We start from the raw sequence: 26,110 nt of genomic DNA on the forward strand, positions 1-26,110 counted from the left end.
ATGGTGAAATGGTAGGAATGTCGACTCCCACAGGATTGCAGCAAGGGGAATGGTAGGGAGTGTTGGGTGGTGTGGCACTGGGGGCAGGGAGAGGGACTGAGGGAGGAAAGGGCTCCAGGGGCAGGGTGGGGGCAGGGAGAGGGACATGAAGGCACTGAAGGAGCCAGAGGCTGGTGGCTGAGGCCCAGGAGGAGGCAGGCTGGGACACAGAGAGTTTCTGGACTTCCTGGAGGAGCCCCGCGCAGGTCAGCCCTCCTTACTTTCGAGCGCCCAGAGCCAGGGCAATGATGAAACCCACTACCAGCAGGAACATGGCCACAGACAGCAGCACTGTGATGACCACCATGCCCCCTGTTCGGGCCATTCCCAGACCAATGGACTCCATATTCCTTCCTGTCAGAAGAGAAAAAGGGATGCCTTTGAGGGCAGGAGGGGCCCAAGGCTCCCCAGGTGCACAGCTTAGCTCTCATCTGGCCACCCAGCCAATGTCCATTCTTTCAGTTATTCATCCATCCGACCAGCCAGGCAGTGGACCCAAACACCCGTCAAACCAAAGTTACAGAACATCTCCTAGGGGAGTCCCCGAGGATACAGAGGTGAGGACACCGACCCTACCCATGAGGAGCCTTTAGTTTAATAGTAGGACAGATGAGTCAACAGGAAGTTGCCACGGGCCTCTGTGGTAGGATGCAAAGGTGCTGTGGGGGCGCAGGCGGGCAGCTAATCCACACTGGGGGATGGAGTGAGAGTGTCCCGGGAAGGTCTGTGGACCCAGAGACGGAGGCAGAGCACTACTTACGAGGAAGCGTGGACATTGGGATCTCTCTGCTGGACTCGGTAGATGTCCCCTTCTCTACTCGGTAGGAAATACTTTTGGGGTAGGGTTGGAGAGAGAGGAGAAAATGTTCAGTGAGTATCTGGGACTTAGGGAAAGAAGGACTCCAGTGGGCTCCCCAACCTAGCTTCATGGCTGTGCCTTCCCCCAGGAGAGGACACTTTGCACACCCTTTGGCCGTTTCCCCCCCCCCCACCAGAACCCTCCCAGCTTTTCTTCCGGCATCCCCATCCCTCAGTTGCTCCAGGCATGGGTCAGATACCTACTAGTATTTGGTTCCTGGGAGGAGGTTTGTCACCTGGTATGCACGGAGCCGTGTGACTGTGAAGCCATTCCCACTGTCCACCACGCTCACCAGCTCCCTGCGCCCTCGGCATGGAGGCACTATAAAACTGGACTTCTCCACTGGGCAGGAAATTGGGAGTGAAAGTCAGGGTCAAGTTTTTGGAGGCTCCAGGGAGAAAGGGGCAGCTTTGAGTTTGAATGCCCCAAGAGAGGGTTTGACAAGGAGGCATGAATAGGGGAAGGGATGCCGGTGGGGCCCTGGGATGCCTGGGGAACAGGAGGCAGACCTTTGCTGTCATTGGCTCTTCGGACAGTCAGTGTGGCGTTGCCTCCTGTGAGGTGACAGGGGGGCAAAGCAACTAGCAGGCTCTCGGTTAGCGCTGGGGACAGCAGACCAGAGAGGCTTGAGATGTTGAACTCTGCTGGGAGGCCAGAAGGGAGTTCAGATGGGGATCAGTCCCTGTCCAGCCATCAGATCTGGTGCATCCCCCTGGGGCCACTGCTAAGGAAGTGAAATCCATCTCCCCTTTCTGCAGCCGGAGAGTAGAACAGCCAAGCCTGTTCGAGCCTGACCACCAGGTGGCAGGTTTGGGCCGCAGAAGCTGCATACTCTTCCAAGCTGCCCTGGAGCCAGACTTCGGATACCAGGAGGCAGGCAGCGCCCAACCTTATCCCCACGGGCAGCCCTGGACCCTTTCCCACACTTCTCTGCCTCCTGGGTCTGGAAGAGGCCCAGGAATGTGCCCTGGATCCTAGTCTAATGCCCGGTCACTGATATCACCAACCCCCACCCCTAGCCAGCCAGACCAGCTTCCCTTTGAGAACCTGGAAGGCCCAGGGCCCCCTGTTTAGACCTCTGAACCTTTCCCCAGAGATTGCAGGGACCTGCAGCCCCCGGGGCCAGTATAGCCAGCAGAATCAGGATCAAGGGCAAGGTCTGGACAGGCCGCAGAGATGCCATGCTGGACTGAAACCTGGATCCTGGAACAGGTGCTGGCAGGCTGGGGCTTCCTGAGGCATGTGAGGCCCTGCCCTGGGGTGGCTGATTTTGTCCTGGGGTGGGAGGGGCTGAAGGGGAATCCAGTCCAACCTGCCCCTTGGGCCCTATGGCCTAGGGGGAGTTTGGGACAGGTTTTTCAGGACAGAGAGCTGGCCTTCAGGCCAGAAGTGTGTGGGGGTGCCCTGTCTGAGTCCTGGTGATTAGTCAGCTGCAGAGGAGCAAGGTAAACCACCCCCTTTTCTGGGCCTCCCATATGTAAAGCAGTGTTCCTGTGGGCACCTGTGTGGTCTAGAGCCTGGCCTGGGGTGGGGGGCTGCTCTCCCTTGATGGCAGGGGTCTTCCCAGGAAGGGCATGAATTCCGAAGTTGCCCTGGTATGTAGGAAGAGGAGAGTAACCTTGAGGAGCTTCTAAAAGGAGAGAAAGAGACTGATCACAGGGAGAGGGGTAGCAGAGCAGGGGGCTTAATTCTTGGTATTCACCGAGGCCCAGCTATTGCTGGGAGAGGCAGGGGTGACTGACATGTAGGCTTTCAGATTCCTCTGGTGGGTGGGAACAAGGGAATCCAGGGAAGACTTCTGGAGAGACAAGCGTGGGTGGGGTGGGCACAGTCAGCCTTGGGCAGCAAACATTTGTTGAATTGAGAATAAAAAAGAGAAAGAGGGCTGAGGCTACAGCTCAGGGGTAGAGAGCATGCTTAGCATGTCAGGTCCTGGTTTGATCCCCAGCGAGGCAAAACAATAAAATGGAAAGAGACCTGGTAAGAGAAAATGAAAAAAAAAAAAAAAGGTACATTACCCTTTCTATAAATTTCAGAGTTCAAAAAAAGAAAAGAAAATGAAAAAAAAAAAAACACTGACACAACTTATGACCACTCCCTGCCCTGGGCCAGTGAGAGAGAGGTGAAGGAGGAACTATCAGCAGAAGGGGAAGGGGGGCCATGAGGGAGACAAGGATGCCCCTACTCTGGGCATGGGCCAGGGGCTCCTTGTGTTCCCACATACATAAGCTACAGCGATCCGAGTAATGGATGTTACTGGTTCCCGTTTGTAAATGTGGAAACTGAAATTCAGGTAGTCACTTGTGGAAAGTAGAACACTGTCAGGAGAGGTTGTGGAATTCTATAAAGGCCTATGCTCTACAGAGATAATTGCTGTAGGTCTCTTTGCTCCATGACCCTGTTATCTTCCCCGTCCCAGAGAAGGCCAGCATCCTTGTATGATCATAAGGGGCTGGTGGAGCTGCGTTCCTACCCCATTGGTGGGAAGGGTGGGCTTCCATCTTGGGTGTGAATGGGGACAACAGTAAAGAGGACCGGGGCTGAGGGTAGAAGGGTCTTAGGCCAGAGCTTCTTCAAATTTATGTGCTTATGAATGACCAGGGATCTCTTGTCATGCAGTTTCTGATTCAGAGGGTCTGAGGCGAAGCCTGAAATTCTGCGTTTCCAATGAACTTTCAGGTAACACAGATGGTGCTCACTTGTACTTGCAGAAGATTGGTTTTGATACCTGCCCCCCAACACTTACTCTGGGTCTTTTCCAATGGAAGGCAGGGGTGGGGCTTCCCCCCCCCCCAGTTTGCCAGGATGGGCTGCCTTTTGGTGGAGAATTAAATTCTGTTTTTCCTGCTCCTTGGTTTTTGTCCCCTTTAGCTCAGATCCTACCCCTGCTTTATAAACTGAAAGAGGATTTTTCGCACATGAAAGAGAACTCGGGAGACAGAAGGGAGTCAAGGGTGGAATGCCTGGGGAAGGGGATGTTCCCGACACTTCTCAACTTCCATCACCCCCTGGCAGGATGTTTACATTTGGGTTTGAGAGGTATCTTTTTCCATTTCAATCGTAACCAGGAAGCAGAAAGGAGAAGAGGTTGAGTTTATTGCAGGGCAGGTTGCCTTGGGTCCACCCTTAAGCTCCCATTCCCCATCTGAAATTATGATGAGACAGATTGGGGTAGGGCAGATCTCAGACCAGGTTTTAAAGGGATATGAGGGCCCTGTGCCTTTAAGCCCTCCCTTCTCCCTCCAACCCCCCCCCCACCTTCCCCACCCCAACCCTCCCCAGGTTTCTGGAGGAGCAGAGAGTTGCGTCTTCTCCCTGCCCTGCCGAGCTGCTCACTGGCTGCTCTGGAGGCTGTGCTTTGCGGTCTCCATGGAAACCATTAGTTGCTAAGCAACTGGAGCATCATCTGTGCTGAGCTCTCGCATCTAATTATCCCATCACAGCGGCCGAGAAGGGTTTGGGGAGCTGAGAGGAGGGGGAGGCCAAGCGCAGGAGCAAGAGGATAACTCTTTTAGCAGAGCAGATTCATTGACAATGCTGAAGTCATTTAAAGCCACAGCACCCTGTTCCTCTGGAGGATTCCCCAATGGCTTGAAGTAAGGGAATCAGGACCACATGTCTGGAGTCTCTCTCCTGGACCCTGTATTTCTAGGTGTCTCCCTTGATTCTTGATTCTGAACTCTCTCAAGTTCCCTCCTTTGCCTTCTTCTTCCAAATTTCCAGTTCAAGTCAACAGACATTTATTGAGTACCAAATATGTCACTGGAACTGTACTAGGACCAGAAATATAAAGGTAAGATGAGTTTCTGCCCTCAAAGAACTTAAGGTATTCCTGATTTCTTTGTTTTGGTCAGACTATATTACCTCTTAAAACAGACCTCCTCTTTCTGGACCTTCTGGACTATGGGGATGTGGCTCAGTGGTTAAGCACCCCTGGGTTCAATCCCCAGTACCAAAAAGCAGACAAACATGCACCTAAGGTCTGTCTAACAGGTTCTCTGTCCACAATGCCACTCCTCTGCCTCTTAGTCAATTAGAAAAACACATCCAAGGCATACAAGCCTCTGATGGCAACTGTTGTCCTGTTGAGGAATAATGCCATATGACTTTTTAGGCAAGTCACTTTGAGCCTCATTCTTTTCATCTTAAAAATGGAAATCCTCTAGCCAGGCGTGGTGGCACACACCCGAAATCCCAGGGGCTAGGGAGGCTGAGACAGGAGGATTGCAAGTTCAAAGCCAGCCTCAGCAATGTCGAGGCACTAAGCAACTCAGGGAGACCCTGTCCCTAAATAAAATATGAGATAGGGCTGGGGAATGTGGCTCAGTGGTCGAGTGCCCCAGAGTTCAATCTCCAGTAGCAAAAAAAAAAGGGGGGGGGAGACTGATTCCTCCCTTACTCAGGAGATCTAGCGAGATAAAATATGTTTTAAAATAAAGGTGCAGAAGGAGTTCTGGAGATCATTGTCAAGAACTGTAGGAGTACCCAGGGGAGGACTGAGGGCTTGGGCCTGGAGGTCAGATGTCATACTCACCACATGTTGCTCTATTGGGAAGTGGTAGGTCCTCTCTTCTTGACATCCAAGGTTAGAAAAGGCTGTGACAATAAGAAATCCTCCTCTTCAGGGATGGATGTGATGGTACATGTCTGCAATTCCAGCAGCTTGGTAGGCTGAGGCAGGAAGATTGAAAGTTCAAGCTCAAGATGGACAACTTAGTGAGATCCTGCCTCAAAATAAAGATAAAAAGACTGGGGCTGGGGCTGTGGTTCAGTGGTAGAATACTTGCCTTGCATGTGTGAGGCACTGGGTTCGATTCTCAGCACCACATATAAATAAAAAAATAAAGGTTCATTGACAACTAAAGAAAAAAAAAATAAAAAGACTGGGGATGTAACTTAGTGCCCTAACATAGGCTTCATATCCTATGCCACAAAAACAAACAAAAACCAAACACACAAAAACAAACTCCTCATCATTCAGGGTTGGAAGGACCTGGATGCTCCGTTTTTTTTTTTTTTTTCCTAATGTAGCCTGTGATTTAGTCATGTACCCCAAACCTTCCAGCTTTGTGATTTGGGCCAAGTTATCCATCTTATTGCTCTGATCTGTAGTTTCCTCTTCTGTATAAAGGGTATAAAATCTGTCTCATGGGAATATTGTGACTATCACTCAAACTAATTTATTTAAAAGTGTTTAGCACAGTCTCTGGTTCAATAAATACTAATTTAAGTAATTCATCTTATCCTCTCCTTTTTATCAACCCTTATTGCAGATAAAGACTAGAGGCACAGAGGCAATAAATGACTTTCCCAAGGTCACAGAGCAAATAGGAATGAGGTGGGATATAACTCAGAATTCACTTTTCCAGCCTTGTCATTGATGCAAAAAGAAATGTTTGGGGTGGGGAAACTAATTTGAGGGGAAAATGGCTGAGATATGGGCATTATACAGCAAGGGTGTTAGCTTTTCATGGTATAACCAAAACACCTGAGGGAAAAACAAGAGGAAAGATTTATTTTGGCTCATAGCTTCAAGAGGTTTCAGTCCCTGATCAGCTGGTTCCAAGGCAGAAACATGGTGGAAGGGCACAGGAGAGGCACCATGGACCATGGTGAACCTCTGTTCACCTTGTGGCATCTGGGGAGCAGAGAGAGAGAGCAGCAAGAGAGGAAGGGGCTGGGGACAAAATAAACCTTTCCAGGGAACACCCCCAGCGACCCCCTTTCTCCAGTAGGCACCATCTCCTACAGGTTCTACCACCTCCCCATAGTCTATTCAGTCAGGATGATTAATCCACAGATGGTCAGAGCCCACATGATCCAGCTGATTCCCCAAAGTTCTACCTCTGAACATAGCTGCATCAAGGACTGAGCCTTCAATACATGGCCTTTGGGGGACATTGCAGATGCAAACCATAACACCAAGTATCCCACAGGGTACCAGGCACATAGGAACCACTTGTCTACTCGTTGAACAGTTCCTTTATGGTAGGTACCTTGCTAGGTGCTGAGATCACTGAGATGACAGGACGCAATTTCTGCTCCCAATTTTCTGAGTTTTGAAGAGTGAATCAGAGTCAGTGGTACTCAAGTAAGTGGAAGAAGGTAAACTAAAGAGAGGGAGCAGCATATGAAAAGGCTCAGAGATATATGTTATCCTCACACCTTCTGGGAACTGTAAATCAAGTATCTTAGCAAGGAAGAAATATCCAAAGATGGGTCTGGTGAGAGCTAGAGCCACTCGCTGGGCCATCAGGGGCTTCGTAGTCTATGCCAAGGAGCTTGGTTTTGACCCTCAAGAAAAATGAAAGCCTTTGAGTGGTGTGAGTTGTGTAAAGATCATTCTGGCAACAGTGTGGAGGATGGGTTGGCAGCAGGTTAGACAGGAGGCAAGAAGACTGGGTGAGAAGCAAAATGATCCAAGTGAAAAAAGAATAAAAAAATGTGGCCAGGCAATAAGCATGGAAATAGAGAGAAGCAGACAGATTGCAGTGGTATTAAGGAGAGATGGACTGGAATCAGTGACTGAAGAGTATGTTTAAGGAAGGAAGAATCAAGAATGATTTCCAGCCGTATGGCCGAGAACAGATTTGAAAGGAGGACGGGGAGAAGAAAGTTCACTGTGGATCTGCTAACTCTGAGGTGTTGTGATTGTCAGGCTCCATGACAGCCCCTAATAATCCTGCATGTGTGTGTGCGTCTGCTCTCTTTCCTCTCTCTCTGGTATTGGGGATTGAATTTGAGGTGTCTACCACTGAGCTACATCCCCAAACCTTTTTATTTCTTATTTCAATATAGGGTCTCACTAAGTTGCCGAGGCTGGCCTCGAATTTGGGAGTCTCCTGCCTCAGCCTCCCAAGTCACTGGGATTATAGGTGTATGCCACCATACCTGGTGTTATGGTTTGGATGTGAGGTGTTTCTTGAAAGCTTACATGTGAGGCAATGTAAATGGTTTAAGAGGGTAAATAATTGGGTTGTGAGAGCCTTAACCCAATCAATGAATTTCAGTGGTATTAGGATTGGATTAATTGGTGATAATTGAAGGCATGTAGGGTGTGGCTGGAGGAGGTGGTCATTGGGCGTGATTTGGGGGTATATATTTTGTATTTGGCAATTGGAGATATCACTCTCTGCTTGCTGATTATCATGTGGGCTCCTTCCCTCTGTCACACTCTTCCACCATGATGTTCTGCCTCACCTTGAGCCCTGAGGAATGGAGTCTGCTGTCTTTAGACTGAGACCTCTGAAACCATGAGCCCCCAAATAAACTTTTCCTCCTCTACAATTGTCCTGGTTGGGTCTTTTAGTCACAGCGGCGAAAAAACTGACTAAAACACCTGTTTTTATCCTGCTTTCCCATACTTGTGCTCTGTGTGTAGCCACCTCCTACACTGTTGGCCTGTGTGGCCAGGAGAATACAGCAGAAGTAGCTGAGCACAGTGGCACATGCTTGTATTCCCAGAACTTGGGAGGCTGAGGCAGGAAGAGCTCTCGGGCCCAGGAGTTTGAGGTCAGCTTGGACAACAAGGCGAAACCCTGTCTCAGGCAAAACAAACAAACAAACAAACAAACAAACAAACAAAAAAGAAACACACACAAATAAAACAAAACAACAAATACAGCAGAAGAAATTAGACCTCACTTCTGAGGCTGGCCATAAGAGGCAGCTCACCTTTCCCTTGCTCACTTGGGAGGACCTGCATGAAGTAATGTCCCTGTGGCAAGAGGCTGAGGCCCCAAGCAATACCAGGGGAATGAGGTCCTCCATTCAGCTGCAGTGAAATCTTAAATGACTGCACCTAGGCCCACACCATCACTGCAGATTTTCAAGACAGTCAGCCAGAACCACCCAGCTGTCTTTCCCAGATTCTTTTCCCTGAATAAATGTTTGTATTGATAAGTTACTAAGTTTGGGAGTAATTGGGTAGGCAGTAATAGATAACTAATACCAACACCTTGGGAAATGTCCAGTAGGGCATGTTCATCATTGAACATCTGAGTCTGGAACACAGAGGACTAGGGGATACCTAGGGAGGGAAGTGGGATGGTTAAAATCATCACTGAGGAGGAATATTCCTTGAAGAATAGGAGAGGGAAGGAGAAGGCAGCCGTGGACAAGCTTCTGGGAAGAAGGTAAAGAAGATGGGCGCGAAGAAAAGAAAAAGGTAAAGGACAGACAGAGGAAGAGAAACTGATGAAGGAAGAATGAAAATTAGGAAAACTAGGGATTGTGTGGAGAGTTTTAAAAAGGAGGTATTGCTGGGCATGGTGATGCCCTCGGGGGTGGTGCCCGTCTGTAATCCTAGCCCCTGGGAGGCTGACACAGGGCGATTGCAAGTTCAAGGCCAGTCTCAACAGTTCAGCAAGACCCTGTCTCAAAACAAAATGTTAATAAAGGGCCAGGGATGTGGCTCAATAGTAGAGCAATTACCCAGCATGTTGGAGGCCCTGGGTTCAATCTCTAGCACTGCCAAAAAAAAAAAAAAAAAAAAAAGAGGTGTCAAGATGAAAAGATCAGGATATGGAAGGTAAGCAGTGAAAACATGTCCACAGGGGCCTGGCATCTTGGAGCTCTGCGTATCTGTACATCCTTGGAGACAGCAGTTTTCTGCAGGTGAGGAAGGTAGAACCCAGAATGTCAGATCCTGGAGGGGACAGGGAGATAGGATCTAGGGTTAGAACAGTGCAGACAGCTCTTGGAAGAAGCTGGCTAGGAAAGAAAGGAGACAGCTAACTGGAGGGATTTTGGGGTACAGGAAAGCCTTATCTGTTTTGTTTTGAAGTTAAAAACAGTTGAAAAATAAGTGGGTAATATTGATGGAGAACCTTCTGGAAGAGGAAGAAAATGGGATTCTGATCAGGAGAGTGGAGGCATTAGCCTTGGCCACAGGAGTGACATTCCCCATGGAAAGAAGAATAGGGACAATAATGCCCCCCAAATGCTATACTTTGGGAGGAGTTGAGTAGGGAAGGGGAGGCATAAGTTAAGGGAGCTCTCTCCTGAAGGCCTGTAGTTTTTGAGAAGAAACTCACTCACTACAGAGAAGAATTTGGGGGCAAAGAGGTATAAGAGTTTGAAATAGCTGTTTTGGGGGTCAGAGGTTCCAAAGGCCCTTGGTGGGGATGATCCAGCTGAGTTTGAGGCCAACTGGTCTTTAGTGGCACCAACTATATTAGTCAGGGTTCTCCAGAGAAATTGAATTCTTACTATGTGTATGGATAGAAAGAGAGAAGTATTTTAAGAAATTGACTCACATGATTGTGAGCCTTGGCAAGTCCAAAATCTGATGGTAGGGGGCAGTTTAGCAGACTGGAGACTCAAAAAGGTCCAAAGTCAGTCTTCTGGTAGAATTCCTTCTTTCTTGGGAGATATCAGTCTTTGTTCTATTAGGGCCTGTTTGGACAAGGCCCACCTAGGTTACCAAGGGTAATCTGCTTTACTCAAAGTCTATCTATTGAAATATTAATCTCATCCAAAAGACACCATCACAGAAACATCCAGAATGATATTTGACTCAATCCAAACTCAGAACACCATGGGCCAGCTAGATGGAAAATTAACCATCATGTAAACCTTGACAATTTTTTTTTTTCAAATTACTTAAATCAAACTCAGAAGGTCAGGGGTTGAATGTTTTATCTCATAAGCAGAAGCTAGAGCAGAAAAACAAAAAATAAATATTGGGGTGGATCTCCTGAAAATCAAAGGGAGAGCAAAGGAAAAAGGACCAAGGGATAAGAGGGAGGGAGGAAGGGGGGAAGTAATGGGGAGTGATACTGGACAAATTATATTGTTATATTGTGTGCATGTACAAATATGTAACAACAGTTCTCATCATTATGTACAACTATAATGCACCAATAAAAAATGAGGGGAAAAAAGTAGTGGCACCCTGTCTTCGCATCATGGACTACTTCAATAGGAATCTGTTATATTCTGTAGATTTGCTCCCAGATTTTATATATATATACACACACATACACACACACAGACATATATATATATATATATATATATATATATATATGTCTCTGTGTGTGTGTTGTTGATGGATCTTTATTTTTTATTTATATGTGGTGCTAAGAATCAGACCCAGTGCCTCACACATGGTAGGCAAGTGCTCTATCACTGAGCCACAACCCGAGACCTCAGAATATATTTTTAAGTGCATGAAAAAAATAGGTTTAGAAAGGAAACCAATTATTTCAAATACATTTACAAAAGTTTTAAAAATTTGTTAAGTATGATATATGTATTTCTTTATAATGTATTTAAATGTATAATTGATACCTAAAACAACCATAAATTTGAAGTAGTATTGAAAGTAAAAAAATATTAGCTATAGAGAACAATGGATATTATTTGAAAATAAACTTTTTTAAAAAACATTTATTTTTTAGAAGTAGTTGGACATAATACCTTTATTTTATTTATTTATTTTTATGTGGTGCTGAGGATCAAACCCAGGGCCTCACACATGCTAAGTGAGCACTCTACCGCTGAACCACAATCCCAGCCCCTGAAAATAAACTTTAAAAATAAACTAGATTTCTTGCTAGGCACAGTGGCACACACCTGTAATCCCAGCAGTTTGGGAAGCTGAAGCAGGAGGATCATGAGTTCAAAGCCAGCCTCAGCAACTGAATAAGGCCCTAAACAACTCAGTGAGACCCTGTCTCTAAATAAAATATTAAAAAGGGGGAAATGGGCTGTGGATGTGGCTCAGTGGTTAAGCGCCTTTGGGTTCAATCCACCATAGCAAAAAAAAAAAAAAAAAAAAAAAAAAAAAAGAAAAAGAAAAGAAAAAAGAGAGATGTCTCTTGGTGATCAAGCCATAAAATTTATAATGAAGTATGTTTTTCTACATGTCAAAAAAGTTAAGCAAGCTAATCACTCATTTCTGTTTATACTTCTCATGTTATATAATCTGAAATGCTTGCATCTATTGCAATAAAGATTTAAATGAAAAAAAATTAACCATCACATCAACCTTGACATTTTGGGAGTTTTTCAAATTACTTAACAGCTTGAGTGAAGGAATGATAATACTGTCAGGTTGTATTGACTTCGGGTTGGGATTTTCAAAGCAAAGAAATTGTGGGTACTGGTGAGAGTGGACGGAGAATAAGATCGGGCTAGTGATGCACAGGAGTGCAGAGGCAAGGGGAGGAGCACGGAGCCAGGAGAGTGGGCTGGCGCTGAACACAGATGGTGACCAACTAGTGATTGCTGAGGAAAGAAAGCCCAGGTCCTCACTGCAGTTGAATGGGTCAAAATACTCTGAGGCCAGGGGCTGGGGATGTGGCTCAAGCGGTAGCTCGCTCGCCTGGCATGTGTGTGGCCCGGTTCAATCCTCAACACCACATACCAACAAAGATGTTGTGTCCACCGAGAAGTGGCCATTCCTGGCTCTTGAAAAATTGTGTTGCTGTAAGGGGCAACTAAATTGTTTCCTAGTTGGCCTCATTGTTTCAAGAAGTTCCAGAAATCTGGATTTTTAGGTAAAAATGTCCTTATTTTCACAACTTTAACACATTATTAAAATGTACTTTCACTAAATATATATACTTCAAAGCCTTCAGGGACCCCAGGCTGTGCCATCTGGGACAGGGTGTTGGAAGGGGAGAAGAATTTTTGCCAAGTGAGCAAGAGGAAGGTGTCTTAGTCCATTTTGTGTTGCTAAAACAAAATACCTGAGGCTTGGTGAGTTACATATTTAAAAAAAATATTTAGCTCTCAGTATTGGAAGCAGGCAAATTCAAGATCATGGCAACAGCATCTATTTAGCTTCTGTGAGGGTCACATTCTCATGGAATAGAAGTGGAAAAGGAAACAACCATGTGCAGAAGAAGTCAAGCACATGAGGTGGTATTGTTTATAAAGAGCAATCAGCTCCTGAGAGAAGCAGTTCATTCCCATGATACCTAACCCACCCCCAGGAGACAGGAATTAATCCCTTCCTAGAGTGCTACTCCCATGACTTCACCAACCTCCTAATAGATCCCACCACTTCTCAATACCACTACGCTGGGGACCAAGCTTCCAGCACAAGGACCTTGGGGTACAAACAATATCTAAACCATACAAGGACATCTGGAGCCGAGGGGATAGTGGCTGGAGGTTTCTAGCAAAGTGTTCATTGTAGCCAGAGAACAGAGCTCTGCTAAGAAAGGATTGCACAGGAACAGGGCAGGGTGGAGGAGTGAGGATCGATTGCTCTGGAAAGGCCTGACCTACATGTTTTCTGCAGACATGAGGGGTCTCTGACAGGATTTAAGCAGGGAAGTGACATACGTTTAATTATTGAAAGATTACCCTGAGACTAGGTGGAGGCTTGATTTGGGGTAACTGAGCCTAAAGAAGAGCTCATGCACACAGGAATAAAGACTGGGCTGGGATGTAGAGCACTCGCTTGCCCAGCATGCACAAGGTCCTGGGTTCCATTCCCAGCACTGAGGGGGTGGGGGTGGGGGAAATGGTACAAATTCACATGAATTAATTTAATTAGCAAATGTTTATTAAACGATTGTGTGCTAAGCACTGGACATGCAGAGGTGAGTGAGACTAGCTGTCACTGAAATTAGGGTCTGATGGGAAACAGTGCTGAGGAGACTCCACCCACTACCGCATTGCACCAGGAGTTCAGGAGGAGAATAAGAACAGCTGTTATTTATGAATGCTTCCCATGTGCCCGGCACTGTACTAAATCCTTTACATATACTTTCTTTTCTCCCCCTCCTTCCCTTCTTTCCTCCCCCACCCCCTTTCTTTCTGGTATTGGACTGAGACCAGGGGTGCTCTACTACTGAGCTACATCTCCTGTCCTTTTTACTTTTCATTTTGAGACAAGGTCTTGCTAAATTGCTTAGGGCCTCACTACATTGCCTAGGCTGGTCTCAACTTGTGATCCTCCTGCCTCAGCCTTCTACATAGCTGGGATTACAGGCGTGCACCATCATGCCTGAATTTACATATATTTTCTTGTTTATTCCTCATAACAACTTCTGAGGGGTAGGAACTGTCATTCTCATTGGATTCATTGATGAAACCTCAGCACAGAAAAGGTAAGTAAACTTGCCAAAGAGGCTCCTTACCAAAGGGGCAATTGACATGGATGTTGGGTGGGAGTTTTGGAAGGGCTTCCTGGAGGGAGTGGTGAATATGTGGAGACCTTAAAAGTTGAGTAAGAGCAAGGTGCAGGGAGAGGTGGAGAGGGGAGACCTAAAAGAACTAGGGAAGGAGAGGCTTAAAGAATTGCAAAGACTTAAAGTCAGAGATGGACCCGTTGGAAGTTTAGAGTATAATTTGGAGAAGTCACTGGAGAAGTAGCTGAGACTAGATGAAGAGATTTAAAATCCCTTAAGAAAGTGTGTGTGTGTGTGTGTGTGTGTGTGTGTGTGTGTATTATCTTGTTATTGCTGTTGTCATTTGTGGTACTGGGGCTCCGGTGATGATTAGGTGGGGAGGATATGCCTTGGGCAGCTGGGTAGAGGAAAGCACTATCACTAGCTGGGAAAGAGACTGTGGGCAGAGGCTGAGGTGGACATGCTTCTGTGAACTGGCTAGTTGAGGTACCTGTCAGACAATGGGTGGAGGTCTGGGGAAGATGGTTGGGTGCACGCTCTGGGGAGCAGGTGTTGACATCTGATGCCTTGGAGAGGAGTGCATGCCCCTGAGAAGGCAAGGTCAAGGACAGCACCAGAGGAACCCTTTCATTTGTGGACAAAGGAAAAAAAGGAGCCTGTAAAGGAGATCCAGAAGCTTCCAGAAAAGAAAAAAGAAAAGAGCCAGGAGGGAATGGTTTCCCAGGTGCCCAAGTGCGGGGGGAACAATTGCAGAAGACAGTACGGCAACATCAGGACCTCAGGGAATCAAAGAGATTTGAAATGTGCTCCTTGGATCTGGCAAGTAGGAGCCATAGGAGATCCTTTCAAACTGGAGGCGCGTGGATGAGGGACAGGGCTGCACAAGAGGCTTCTGAAGGACTAAATGGCTGTGGGGAGATGGATCTAGGACTCCATGAAAGGCTTCTTAAGCCAGACAGCCTGAGGAGGTCAAGAGAAGGGGAAGGACAGGGGAAGATCTCCCCCCCCACCCCCGCAGTTCCTTAAACCTTTTTGGCTCCTCATGGGCCCCTGTATGGATTGCCTGATGGGCATATGTAGGGAGGGTCAGGGGGCTTCCTGGGAGATGGGTGGAGTGTGGAGAAGGCCTGATAATGCAGCAGAAGTGAGCTGATCCTGGAGCTCCTTCCCAGAAGGGGTATGAGGACAGAGACCTGGGGTCTCCAGCCTAGTGGCTAAAGGACCCAAGAGAACTGTGACTTTTTTTGTTTTTTTTTAGTTGTAGATGGACACAATACCTTTATTTGTTTTTATTTATATGCGATGCCGGGAATCAAACCCAGTGCCTCACACACGCTAGGCAAGTGCTCTACCACTGAGCCACAACCCCAGCCCTGAACTGTGACCTTTAACCCCTCTTAGAGTCCAGCATTTCCAACTCTCCAATCCAAACAGGGTCTTCCAGGTTAGAGTGTGACCCAAACCAGTCCCCAGAGTGAACAGGGAGATGTTTCATGAGAGCTACCAGGAAGAAGAGCAAGACATGATGGGTAGGGGCCAGGAGAGCTTTTAAATCTGGCCCCAATTCCTTCTCCTGAGGTGGGTAGGTGGTCTTGTCATGCCTCCCCAGGCCACAGCCCTAAACATGGCCTTCTTCCACCTTCCCAGGCCCTGTTTGATATGCACATCAGATATGGTGCCCTTTGCAAAACTGTTATTTGTTCAGAAGCCCAAGGAGGGGGAGGGAGGGAAGGCGCTGCCTCCTCTTTCCTCCCTCCTCCTCCTGCCACTTCTACTTGCAGGGACCTGCAGGCAAATACCAACCCCAGTCACTCTCACTGGCTAGCTACACAGGGCTGCCACTTCCCCAGCTCCCTACATAGCTGTGTTCAGAGTTTCTCCTCAGCTGCCGGAAATGGCCTGGCCTCTGAGCTTCCCACTACCCACCACAGGGCCTCTCAACCCCAGCCCAGCCTGTTCCCCAAGCCTGGAGCTCAGAGCTCCCCTGTGCCTCCCAGAGTCTGAGCCTGGCTGGCTGTGACATATTTGCCTCATGTCTCCCCACTTCTCTGTATCTCTAAGAATAGAGGCAGACCTTGCATTAATCCATTCTTTGAGCAGCTCCTATGACTTGTAAGGGTGCAGGAAAAAACAGGGAGAGGGGAAGCAGGTTCCTGAGGTAGGCAGTGGGCTAGGAGAGCAAATGTCTCTGGAACAGATGGGCCAGGGCTATACCTCCTGTCGTCTGCTACTTCCAGCTAATGACCTTGATCTCAGTTTCCTGTCTTTAAATGGAGGTGGTGGCAAGGACGAATTAAAGGAGGCAGCAAGTGCCCAGGACAGTTGGGCACATAGTAGGTGCTTAAAACAAATTCCTCTCTCTTGCTCTTTGAGCCTCTGAAGAAGAGGTTGGATCAAATAAACCAGGGCCCTTGGAGAGAAGCCTCCAAGAGGAAGGGCCACCTTGGGCGATAGGGACACAGGTCTATTCTATTTCACTCCAGGGAGAAGGGCTGAGCTGTGCCTGAGCCCTGGGCCCCTCCTGTGCTGCTGCTCTTGTGTTCCTTGCCTGGCTGGGGAGGGGGAGAGACCCTCGGGAAAGGTGTCCCTCACAGGTGGAAGGAAGTTTGGTGGGGAGCCCGATATGGCAGAGTGCCTCTGGGCCTTCAACACCCGCCCCCCACGGACTCCCCCAACTCATAATCCGATTTATATTCCTATTCCCTCCTCTGGACCTGTCACCATGGCAACAGTTTTCTCAGTTGCACTTCATCAGCTTGTCGGCAAATCTTTTTTTCTGCCCCCTCCTTCAGTCTCTCTTTCTTCTTCCTCTGGGGGGTCTGCTTTTCCGTGGACTCAGGGTGCTCACCTGTGTCCTTATCACTCAGCTTCTCCGATTTTCCTTTGCTCCTTAAGGACACCCTGAATCCTCTGTCCAGACCTCTTTCTGTAGCCTCCCTCCTGTCTCTTCCTTCTCAACTCCACAACTGTAGCAACCAGTGGGGGTTAGACAAGAACCTGTGTCCTTCCTGCTATCAGGGCAGAGAAGGGAGAGCCCTGGAGGGGCAGAGTTAAGTGGGGTGTGGGTCTGTCTGCAGTGATGCAGTTGGTGGGTGGCCTGTTCATCTCTGGCCAGGGGCTGGGAACAGTGGGGAGGGACAGCAGTATTGGGCAGTTTCTTCTTCAGCCCTATGTCAGAATCATGATGGCCCTGGGGTGTCCTGTGAGGCACTGCCCTTGGTTTGCTTCCCAAATCATTGTCAGAGACCTCAGCCAATGCCTACAATTACCACTGACAAGGGGTGCTTCCTGAAAACCCGACTTTGGCCAACTTCTCTCCCTCCCAAGTTCCAATCAAATCTCTCCACCTCATCACCAGTCACACCTATTAGAATATCCTACTATCATGCCTAATTCAATAACCCTAAACATGAACCATCTTCCCCAAACCATCATCCCTCTTTGTACTCCCCTGTCACTACTCAATGTAAAAATCTTGGTGCTTCCATGTCCTGTAACTTTCACAGGATGCAGCATGGTGTCAATGTGCCATGGGGTATAGGTACCCCTCTCCAGGGTATAGATCATTCTCCATAGTCCAGAGTGTATCAATTCTCCTTGTGAAATGCCATTCATATCTGCCTCTGTTCCTTTGCCATTCCAAGTATATCACCCTACACCAAACACCCAGCAAGCCATCCTAGGCCCTCACTGCTGTCCCTGAGGTGAATGCCTCTCTTTCGCCTACTGTAATCCCTACTCAGAAATCAGCCTTAAGCACAGCTGTCTTAAGCACAGCTTTCTTCTCCTTCTCCTCACCCCTCCTTAGTTTTCTTCTTCCTGTATTGAGCACCTTACCTTGTTCTATGTTCTACGCTCTTCATATGTGGAATCCCGATCTTCACAATACTTTATAAATGAGATATTATCCCATTTTAATGAAGAAGAAATCAGTGCTTGGAGTGATTGATTTCTTCGATGCTCTTCAGTTAGTAAGCCAGAGCCAGAACTCAAATCCAGATTTGTAGAGTTCCCAAGGTAGTGTTTTTTACCCATATTACTCTTCTACTCAAACACTTCTGAGCCTATTTCCTTATTTTTCCATTAAGCTTTCAAGGCTTATCTGATCTGACTCCATCTCATACAAATATGTCTCCTACGTACGTATACATATATCTTGCTTTTCTTCCTTTCTTTCTCTCTTTCTTTCTTCCCCTCCCTCCCTCTCACCCCTTTCTTTCTTTCTTTCTTCAAGCCAGGGCACTCTACCACCGAACTACATTCCCAGCTCTTTTTATTTTTATTTTATTTTGGGACAGGTCTTGCAAAGTTGCTCAGATTGACCTCAAATATGATCCTCCTGCCTCAGTCTCCTGAGTCAATCTTGCTACTTCTCAATGTGACATGAATTGGTATCAATGAAAAACATCTGTGCACTTTAGGGATTGTTTTCATCTCTGTCCTGTTAATTATTTTGATCAACACCTTAAGTGAAGATCTAACATCACAATTCACAGATAACAAGCCTGGAAGGATAGTAGACATTGAAAGACAGGATAAAGATCCATAAATTGGCTCCAAGCATAGAATGGTAGGTAAACCAAATAAGATGAAATGTTCAGAAATGCTAGTAAGAGCTGGCACAGTGTTGCAAGCCTGTAATTCCAGTGGCTCGGGAGGTTGAGGCAGGAGGATCACAAGTTCAAAGCCAGTCTCTGGCAACTTAGCGAGGTGCTAAGCAACTCAGTGAGACCCTGTCTCTAAATAAAATACAAAATAGGGCTGGGGATGTGGTTCAGTGGTTGAGTGCCCTTGAGTTCAATCCCTGGTACCAACAAACAAAACAAAACAAAACAAAAACGTAAGACCTTAGTAGCACATAATGGGCCAGGCATGACCGAGAGGTAGTTTCAGTGAAAAAGAATCAGGGTTTCAGTAAGAAATATTTTGCTGGAAATATGGCATTTGGAATAAAGGACAGGACAGACACTCCTGCTTTACTCTGTGTTGGTCAGATGTTATCATGAAGTCACTGTTTAGTGAACTGGAAATGTTTGAGCTAAAGAAGATAAGAGTCAGGGTCACTGAAGCTCAAATATGTGAAGAATTAGACTTACATTGTGTGACCCCCATGATATAATACATGGACCACCAGGAACTCAAAGTGAAGTTCAGCTCAAAGTGAAGTTCAGTTCAGTGGAGACCACTGGGAGACAGAGTTCAGCTCAGAGGAAGGAAAAGCAGATGCTCATAAATGAAATGGGCTGTCTCGGGAGGCAATAAGCTCTCCATTCCTGGGGATGTTCGAGATGATTCTGGGACACTGCTTGCCAGAAATGTTGGCAGGGAGTTCCACACCAGAAAGAATTTGAACTTGGTAGTTTTTTTTTTTTTAAACAATTTTTTAAAAAATATTTATTTTTCAATTGTAGTTGGACACAATACCTTTATTTTATTTATTTTTATGTAGTGCTGAGGATCGAAACCAGGGCCTCACACATACTAGGAAAGCACTCTACCGCTGAGCCACAACCCCAGCTCCTAGGTAGTTGGTTTTTGAGGTCCAAGAACAGGATTGCTCCTGCTTGTGCTCTTCTTGTGCCCCTTACCTGGCCCTCTGTGCTCCCTGGTACCCACCTGGCCTCTCCTTCCAGACTCAGGTCAGTTTCCTCATTCTCCATCTCCCCGAGCTTGCAACCTGAACTGACTGCATAACCTCCACACCTTTTCATTATCCCCATCTCATTTGCCCCTAGAGGGTAGATACCTATGTTATCTGTGACAGGATAAAACTTCCTAATCATTAGTTGGATACAGTAGTGCAAATCTGTAATTCCAACTATTTGAGAGGTTGAGGCAAGACCATCACAAGTTCAAAGTTGGCCTGAGCTACTTAGTAAGACACTGAATGAAATAAAATAAAAAGGTTTGGGGATGTAGCTCAGTGGTAGAGCACATGCCTAGCAGGTGTGAGACCCTGGTTTGATCCCCAGTACTACAAAACAAACCAAAACCAAAACCAAAAAAAACTAAAAATTGACTGCCCCCAGCCTTCCTCTGCCCCACCTCCTCTCACCCCCAAGATAATTTTATCCCTCACCTGTTGCTGGAAATCTTGTCTTGGCCTGCTCCTCCCAGGGCTTTTGTAATACAGAACTAGGAGACAGGACAGTAGGTGAGAGGGGGAAGAAAAGAAGAAAATAATGAAAGCGGAGTGTCTCCACCAATCCATGCAGTGTGCAAGTGGGAGATGACAGTGGACAGAGGAAGACAAAAGCTCTGTTGACTACCAAGGACCGAGGGGCTGATTTGGAGTTTTCAGAGTGACCGTGACTGTTGCAAGGTGTAGCAAAGCAGCAAAAGAAAGGGAATTTGAACGCATGTGGTTGTAGGTTATGAACTGGACAGCCTTCCAAAGATACAAGTAAAACCTAGAATTCAGTTTTACAATTATGATCAGTGTTTGGGTTGTAGGGGTCCAGAATAGATTCAGCTCACACATCCTGTAACTTTCATAGAACTAAGCATAGTACCATGGTGTAAGTGCCCTAGTTCATAGCACCCCAGTCCCTGCAGATAGCACATACATGGTCCTGAGGCTGTGGGATTCTGAAAAAAGACAAAAAGACCTCTGAGCTCGCTCGCTCGCTCTCTCTCTCTCTATATATATATATGTATATATATATATATTTTTTTTAAGAGAGAGAGAGAATTTTTTTTAAAATATTTTTTAGTTGTAGTTGGACACAATCTTTATTTTGTTCATTTATTTTTATGTGGTGCTGAGGATCGAACCCAGGGCCTTGCACATGCTAGGCGAGCGCTCTACCTCTGAGCCACAACCCCAGCCCGAGAGATAATTTTTTTAATATTTATTTTTTAGTTTTTGGTGGACACAACATGTTTGTTTTTATGTGGTGCTAAGGATCGAACCCGAGCTGCACACATGCCAGGCGAGCGTGCTACCGCTTGAGCCACATCCCCAGCCCCTCTGAGCTATGTTTTTTAAAAACACTTCCCAAGCTTGGATTTCAAGTTACAAAAGGCCAAAAGGCCTAGGAGTTAGGTTATGGGTCTCAACAGAACTTGAAGGCTAGGGAAGTTAATCAGTTTACTTCAAGTCACAGACCAGGTTTTAGGTCTGACTGGTACTTTGACTATGCCTGGCCCAGGGCTTTGTCCATAATCCAGGGAAGCTTTTTAAAAATGACCCAGGGGTCTATATGCATGTCAATAGGGTTAGGCTTGGAGAAAAAAGGGGGTACCTGGGAGACTAGCAGTTCTGAGCACCACGTCCAGGCTCTGAGGGGTCCAGATAAGGAGGCCAAGCCTGCCTTCCCAGATCTTATGGCCTCACAGGGAAATGAGCCAGACACAGGAAGAAGTCCAATGGAAAGTTGGAAACAAGTGCTATGTCGTGGAAAGAGTCTGGATGTGGAATTAGACTTCCAGCTATCACTCATCTATCACGTGATCTCAGGCAAGTCCTTTCACCAGTGTGGAAGCCTTTCACCTCTTAAAAATATCAGTTCGGTAGTGCTACATATAAAAGTAATGTAAGCACTGCCCCCCAAAGCACTCTGCTCCCAGAAGTATCTCAGAAAGGCTCTTGCCTTTAACACAAGAATTAAATGGCAAGAATTATGTTCCCAGGACTTAGAACTGCCAGACCAGTGGGCAGCAGGCAAGGAGTAGGGTTGACTGGTTTCGACTTCTTTTGAGGATCCTGCCTCTGATAACTTCTCCTAGCTTTTGCTTATTTATTTTGTGGTGCTGGGGATCAAACCCAGGACGCTGCACACACTAGGCAAGCACCTGCTTCTGGGTTTAAGAACTCTGCCCCCTCCCCATGCTGGTCAAAGCTAAGTGTTTATCCCTCTCAACAAGCCTGCTATCTAATTGCGGTCTTCAGAATAAAGATTTTGGAGCTAAATTCAACCCATCTTTCTTTCTTTTTAATATTTGAAGAAAACCAAGATCTTGCCTGAGAGGTAGGTTAAAAAAAGAACAAGAAGAATGAAGTAAGGCCCAGAGAGTGGGATTGACTAGGCCAATGTCATATACTCTGGACTCTCAGGCCCATCTTCTTTCTTTGGGGACTTGGAGAATTTATTAGCAAGGGATTTTATGGAAATTAAGCCTTAGTGATCTCTTATAACATCTGGTCTAGACCTCTTGCTGCAATCCTGTCTATCTTTGGAACTCCAGTGAGATATGCACTGTCTGCCTGGATTGAACCACACCTGAAGCTTGTATGAAGTCTCAGTTCAGATGGTGATCCATACTGCAGTTACCCAAAACACGGGTAAGGTGCTCCCTAACCCCTAATTACACTGAATTGAAATCCTCTCTTTACCTGTCTGTCCCCAGCTAGGCTGTCAGCTGTGTAAGAGTAAGGACCTTATCTGTTTTGTCACTAACATATGTCTAGTTCTAGTCCAGTGCCTGGCACATAGTAGATCTCAATAGGTATTTGTTGAATGAATAAGTAGGCAGAGTCCTCCATCAGAAAGGAGTTCCTGGAAGAAAAGGTAAATAAGTTAGATATCACAATGTACAAAATGACAGAATTGTCTCCCATTGGGTGAATTGCCTATACAGGTACCGTAAATCTTAGAAGACAGCAGAAAATGAGAAGAGAAGCCAGGTGCGCCTGTAATCCCAGCATCTTGGGAGGCTGAGGCAGGAGGATTGGAAGTTCAAAGCCAGTGTCAGGAAAAGTGAGGTATAAGCAACTCAGTGAGACCCTGTCTCTAAATAAAATACAAAATAGGGCTGGGGATGTGGTTCAGTGGCCAAGTGCCCCAGTTCAATCCCCGGGAAAGAAAGAAAGGAAAGAAAGGAAAGAAAGGAAAGAAAGAAAGAAAGGAAGAAAGAAAGAAAGAAAATGAGAAGTGAGGCAATTGAAGATGGGGGTGGGAGGAGAAAGGGAACGCTTCAAATCCTTGGCTTTGCTAACCTGAGAGGGCTTTTAGATGGGAAGAGATGCAGCCATGCTGGGAATAAGAGGAAGTGGCTGTGAGCTCCTAGGCTCCAGCAAGGAGAGTCTTTTTATGGGGGCGAGATCCAGAAGATGGCTTCACTTGATGGGAGGGAAGCTTAAGGAACAAGGTAGGAGCTGGTAGGAGCTTTGGACCTGGCCTGAGGGTTGTATCTGATGCTGGGATTTAAAGGGAGTAGGAGCTCTGAAAAGGCCTGGGGCAAAAAAGGAAAGAAGGTGTGTGTGTGGGAGGGGAGGGCAGCTTCCTCCTCTACCCCCCTCTATTATATGGAGATCCTGAGAGGTCAGGACTTGGTGTCTTCTGCTTTATTCCATGCCCTCCTTCAGGTGTCTCGAATACTTGGGTCCCGTAAGTAGAGTTCCTAGGATAAGGATATGGAAGCGCCTGGCAGTCTTCTGAGTGGGGACAGCACGATAGGCAGGGATCGTGGGAGCTCCCTTTCCGCACCCCCTAGAAGGATCTCTCTCCCTTGGAAGAGGAGGACTTCTAGCTTCTAGCAGTTCACAAAGTCGTCCTTCCGCGAACCTCCACGTGAACAGACTTTTGCCAAAGGTTGCTAAGCCTGATCTAGCCACCAGGGGGCAAAAGGAAAGCAGCCCTTAAGGTCAGTGTCCCCACCCACTCGCACCTGAGGCCAAGAAGGGCGGTGCCTCACCTGGCTGTCACGCTGAGCCCAGTAGCTTCGTTAACTCCTTCCTGCCTAGTCTGCAGTACCTCTCGGGCAGAATCATTCGTAGCATAACTTGGGGGACAAATCTGACAGAGGAGGGGGTCTAGGTAGAGGTGAAGTCAGATTTTCCAGGAACTCAGTTCCTTGTGCTAGCTGGAGCTGGGGAAGGTAAACATTCAGTTGGGTAGCTAGCCCCTCAAATGGGTGCAAGAGCCTGTCAGTGAAAGAGGCAAGGGCTGTGGTCACCTGAGAGGGGGCCTTAGAGGAGGGATATAGAGGAGAAAGCTCAGGTAGCTTCCAAACGCAGACTTCCGGGCTCCCAGCAGCCTTCTATCCGCCAGGGGCCCCCGGCCCCAACTAGTGGGTGAAGGCGGGGAGGGTGGCCAGAGAGTGGAGGACCGACACAGAAGGTGGGAGCGGAGAGGGTAGACGGTTAAGATTGGGCAAAAAGTGGACTGGATTTCACAATTCCAGGTGCGCGGCTTTGCGTGTGGCTCCTCCTGTACCAGGCAGCCGGTCAGGGTCTGACCAGCACAAGTTCCGGGATGGCGTTCCGGGCCACAAGGTGTTAAATTGTGGGTGGGAGTGGGGTCTGGAGTCCCTCCCTCCCTCCTTCCTTCCTTCGCAGCGTCACCATCTGAGACTCCACCGAGCTGGAGTGCAAGGAGTTAAGTCTGCCCGCAATCTGCAAGACTGGAGCCTGAGAGGGGGAGGGGGAGGAGGGGGGAGAGCGGGAGAAGGGGGAAGCAGACTGCAGGGAGACAGCGCCAGGAACCCCCTCCCCAGGGACCTGGCCCCTGGGCCCCCAGCCCCAAAAGAGGCCCTGCCCACCCGGGGTCGTGCTCTCTTCCCTCGCCCTGCCCCCGCCCTACAGCTTTGTGTCCCCAGGAGGGTGGGCTGCAGGATTTCCAGCCAAGCCTTGGCTGCCTGCTCAGTTTTTCCAAACCTTCCAGTCGGGGAAGGCGGGAGCTCTGTCAGGATAAGAGTCCCTCCCCCGCTGCCCCCGTCGGCCCCCTCTCTCAGCCTCCCGTTTCCTGCCCCCGCACCTTTTCCAAACTACTTTCCCTTTCCAACCTTGGCCCCTGCGCCCCCTAGCCCCACCTCTGTTGGCTCCTAAGTTCCAAGTTCAGGTTGGAGGGGATCTAGTGGATCCCATAATCTTAGGCGCTGGTAAAGCCACACTCCACAAGCCGACCCTGAGACCTAAGAGACGCCGGCGCGACTCCCCAGCCTGGCGCCCGCCTCATCCTAGAACACGGCCCCAGGCCACCAGAGAAGGTGGCTCTGGGATCCCGCCCCGGGATGGAGACGGTGCTTGGGGCGCCGGCAGAGCTGGGCAGCAGGCTCTGGGCTGCAGGTGCCAGGTCCTACAGCAGGCTTCGAGGAGGGGGCAAAGTGTTCCGAGCGCTGGCACGGTTCTGTCCAGCAAGTCTATTATATAATAATCACCATCTATCAGGAAGCCAGGCAGCTGGAGAGAGTAGGGAAGCCAGGATGCCCGGATCTGCTCTTCCTCCAGGGCCCAGGAAGGTTTCTCCACCGAGATGGGGGTGAAATGATGTGGGGGGTCGAGGGGCAACTGAGGGGCGTCAGGCAATCCGACTGTTGCCTCGAAAACCCCGCCCTCATAACGCTGACTGACAGTACGCTGAACCAATGATTGAAGTCATTGTGGGGCTTCGGGTTAACCCTTTCTTGGGTCCATGGTTGCTTCAGCGCGTGGAGTCGCTTCCCAGGAAATGCTCCCCTGGCCCGACCCGCTCCCACCTTCTCAAGCTACTGAACGATCAGGTGAGGAATGCCAGCTGGAAGATCGGTTCTTCCCAGTAATTCCAGCAACAGGAAGATACGTAATTTCAGATAATAAGCATCGCTAGGGCCTCCCCTACCCCCATCCCCAAAGTAAATAAATTATAACACAAGATGTGGTTGTGGGTACACACTGTGTTTCCAGAAAAAGCCCCTAATGGCGCTGGCACAGCCACAGTGAGCCACGAACAGGCACCCTCACACACCCTTACCCATGCCGGCACATCCACCCACAAATGCCCACACCGACTCTCGCTGACACACCTGTGACATCCCTCGTGACACAGTGACACACAGATATACGGAAACACAGTGGTTCCCCGAGTTCTCCAGTAGAGGGAGCTGCTCGATTCCAGCAATGGGCCGCTCGCCTCCTTTTTCGCTCCAGGGTTCCACCCAGAACTCGTGGCTGCCCAGAGCTCTGCTCGGCATCTCGACCTGGAACCTACGCTGGGGGAATGAGTCACAGCCCCACCCTGGGGAGCGCTCCGCTCCACAGAACATACCGAACACTCTTGAACTTGACTGTGTACCACATTTGAGACCCCTTGCAACAAGTCCACCCTCATCCCTACAAACATTGTTTTCTGGACCTACTATGAATTGAACTTGTGCCAAAAGGATCCGAAAAGGCCCGTGTGGCTTGTCATATACGTGATACTGA

General features: G+C 48.0%; 1 protein-coding gene across 1 annotated transcript; it reads right to left on the reverse strand.

Annotated features, from left to right (window-relative positions):
- UPK2 (uroplakin 2) lies at positions 1-25,878 on the reverse strand (the record flags this gene model as incomplete). The annotated part of the gene is made up of 6 exons (XM_081268383.1): positions 1-393; positions 800-870; positions 1,102-1,240; positions 1,408-1,542; positions 2,400-2,528; positions 25,659-25,878. The coding sequence occupies 6 exons, from the start codon at positions 25,876-25,878 to the stop codon at positions 257-259; spliced, it is 831 nt and encodes a 276-aa protein (XP_081124509.1). The 3' UTR covers positions 1-256.
- Positions 25,879-26,110: the final 232 nt, after the last annotated feature.

Source organism: Spermophilus citellus, assembly GCF_964194105.1.
Source record: "Spermophilus citellus genome assembly, chromosome: 2".
In the NCBI taxonomy this organism is placed as follows: domain Eukaryota; kingdom Metazoa; phylum Chordata; class Mammalia; order Rodentia; family Sciuridae; genus Spermophilus; species Spermophilus citellus.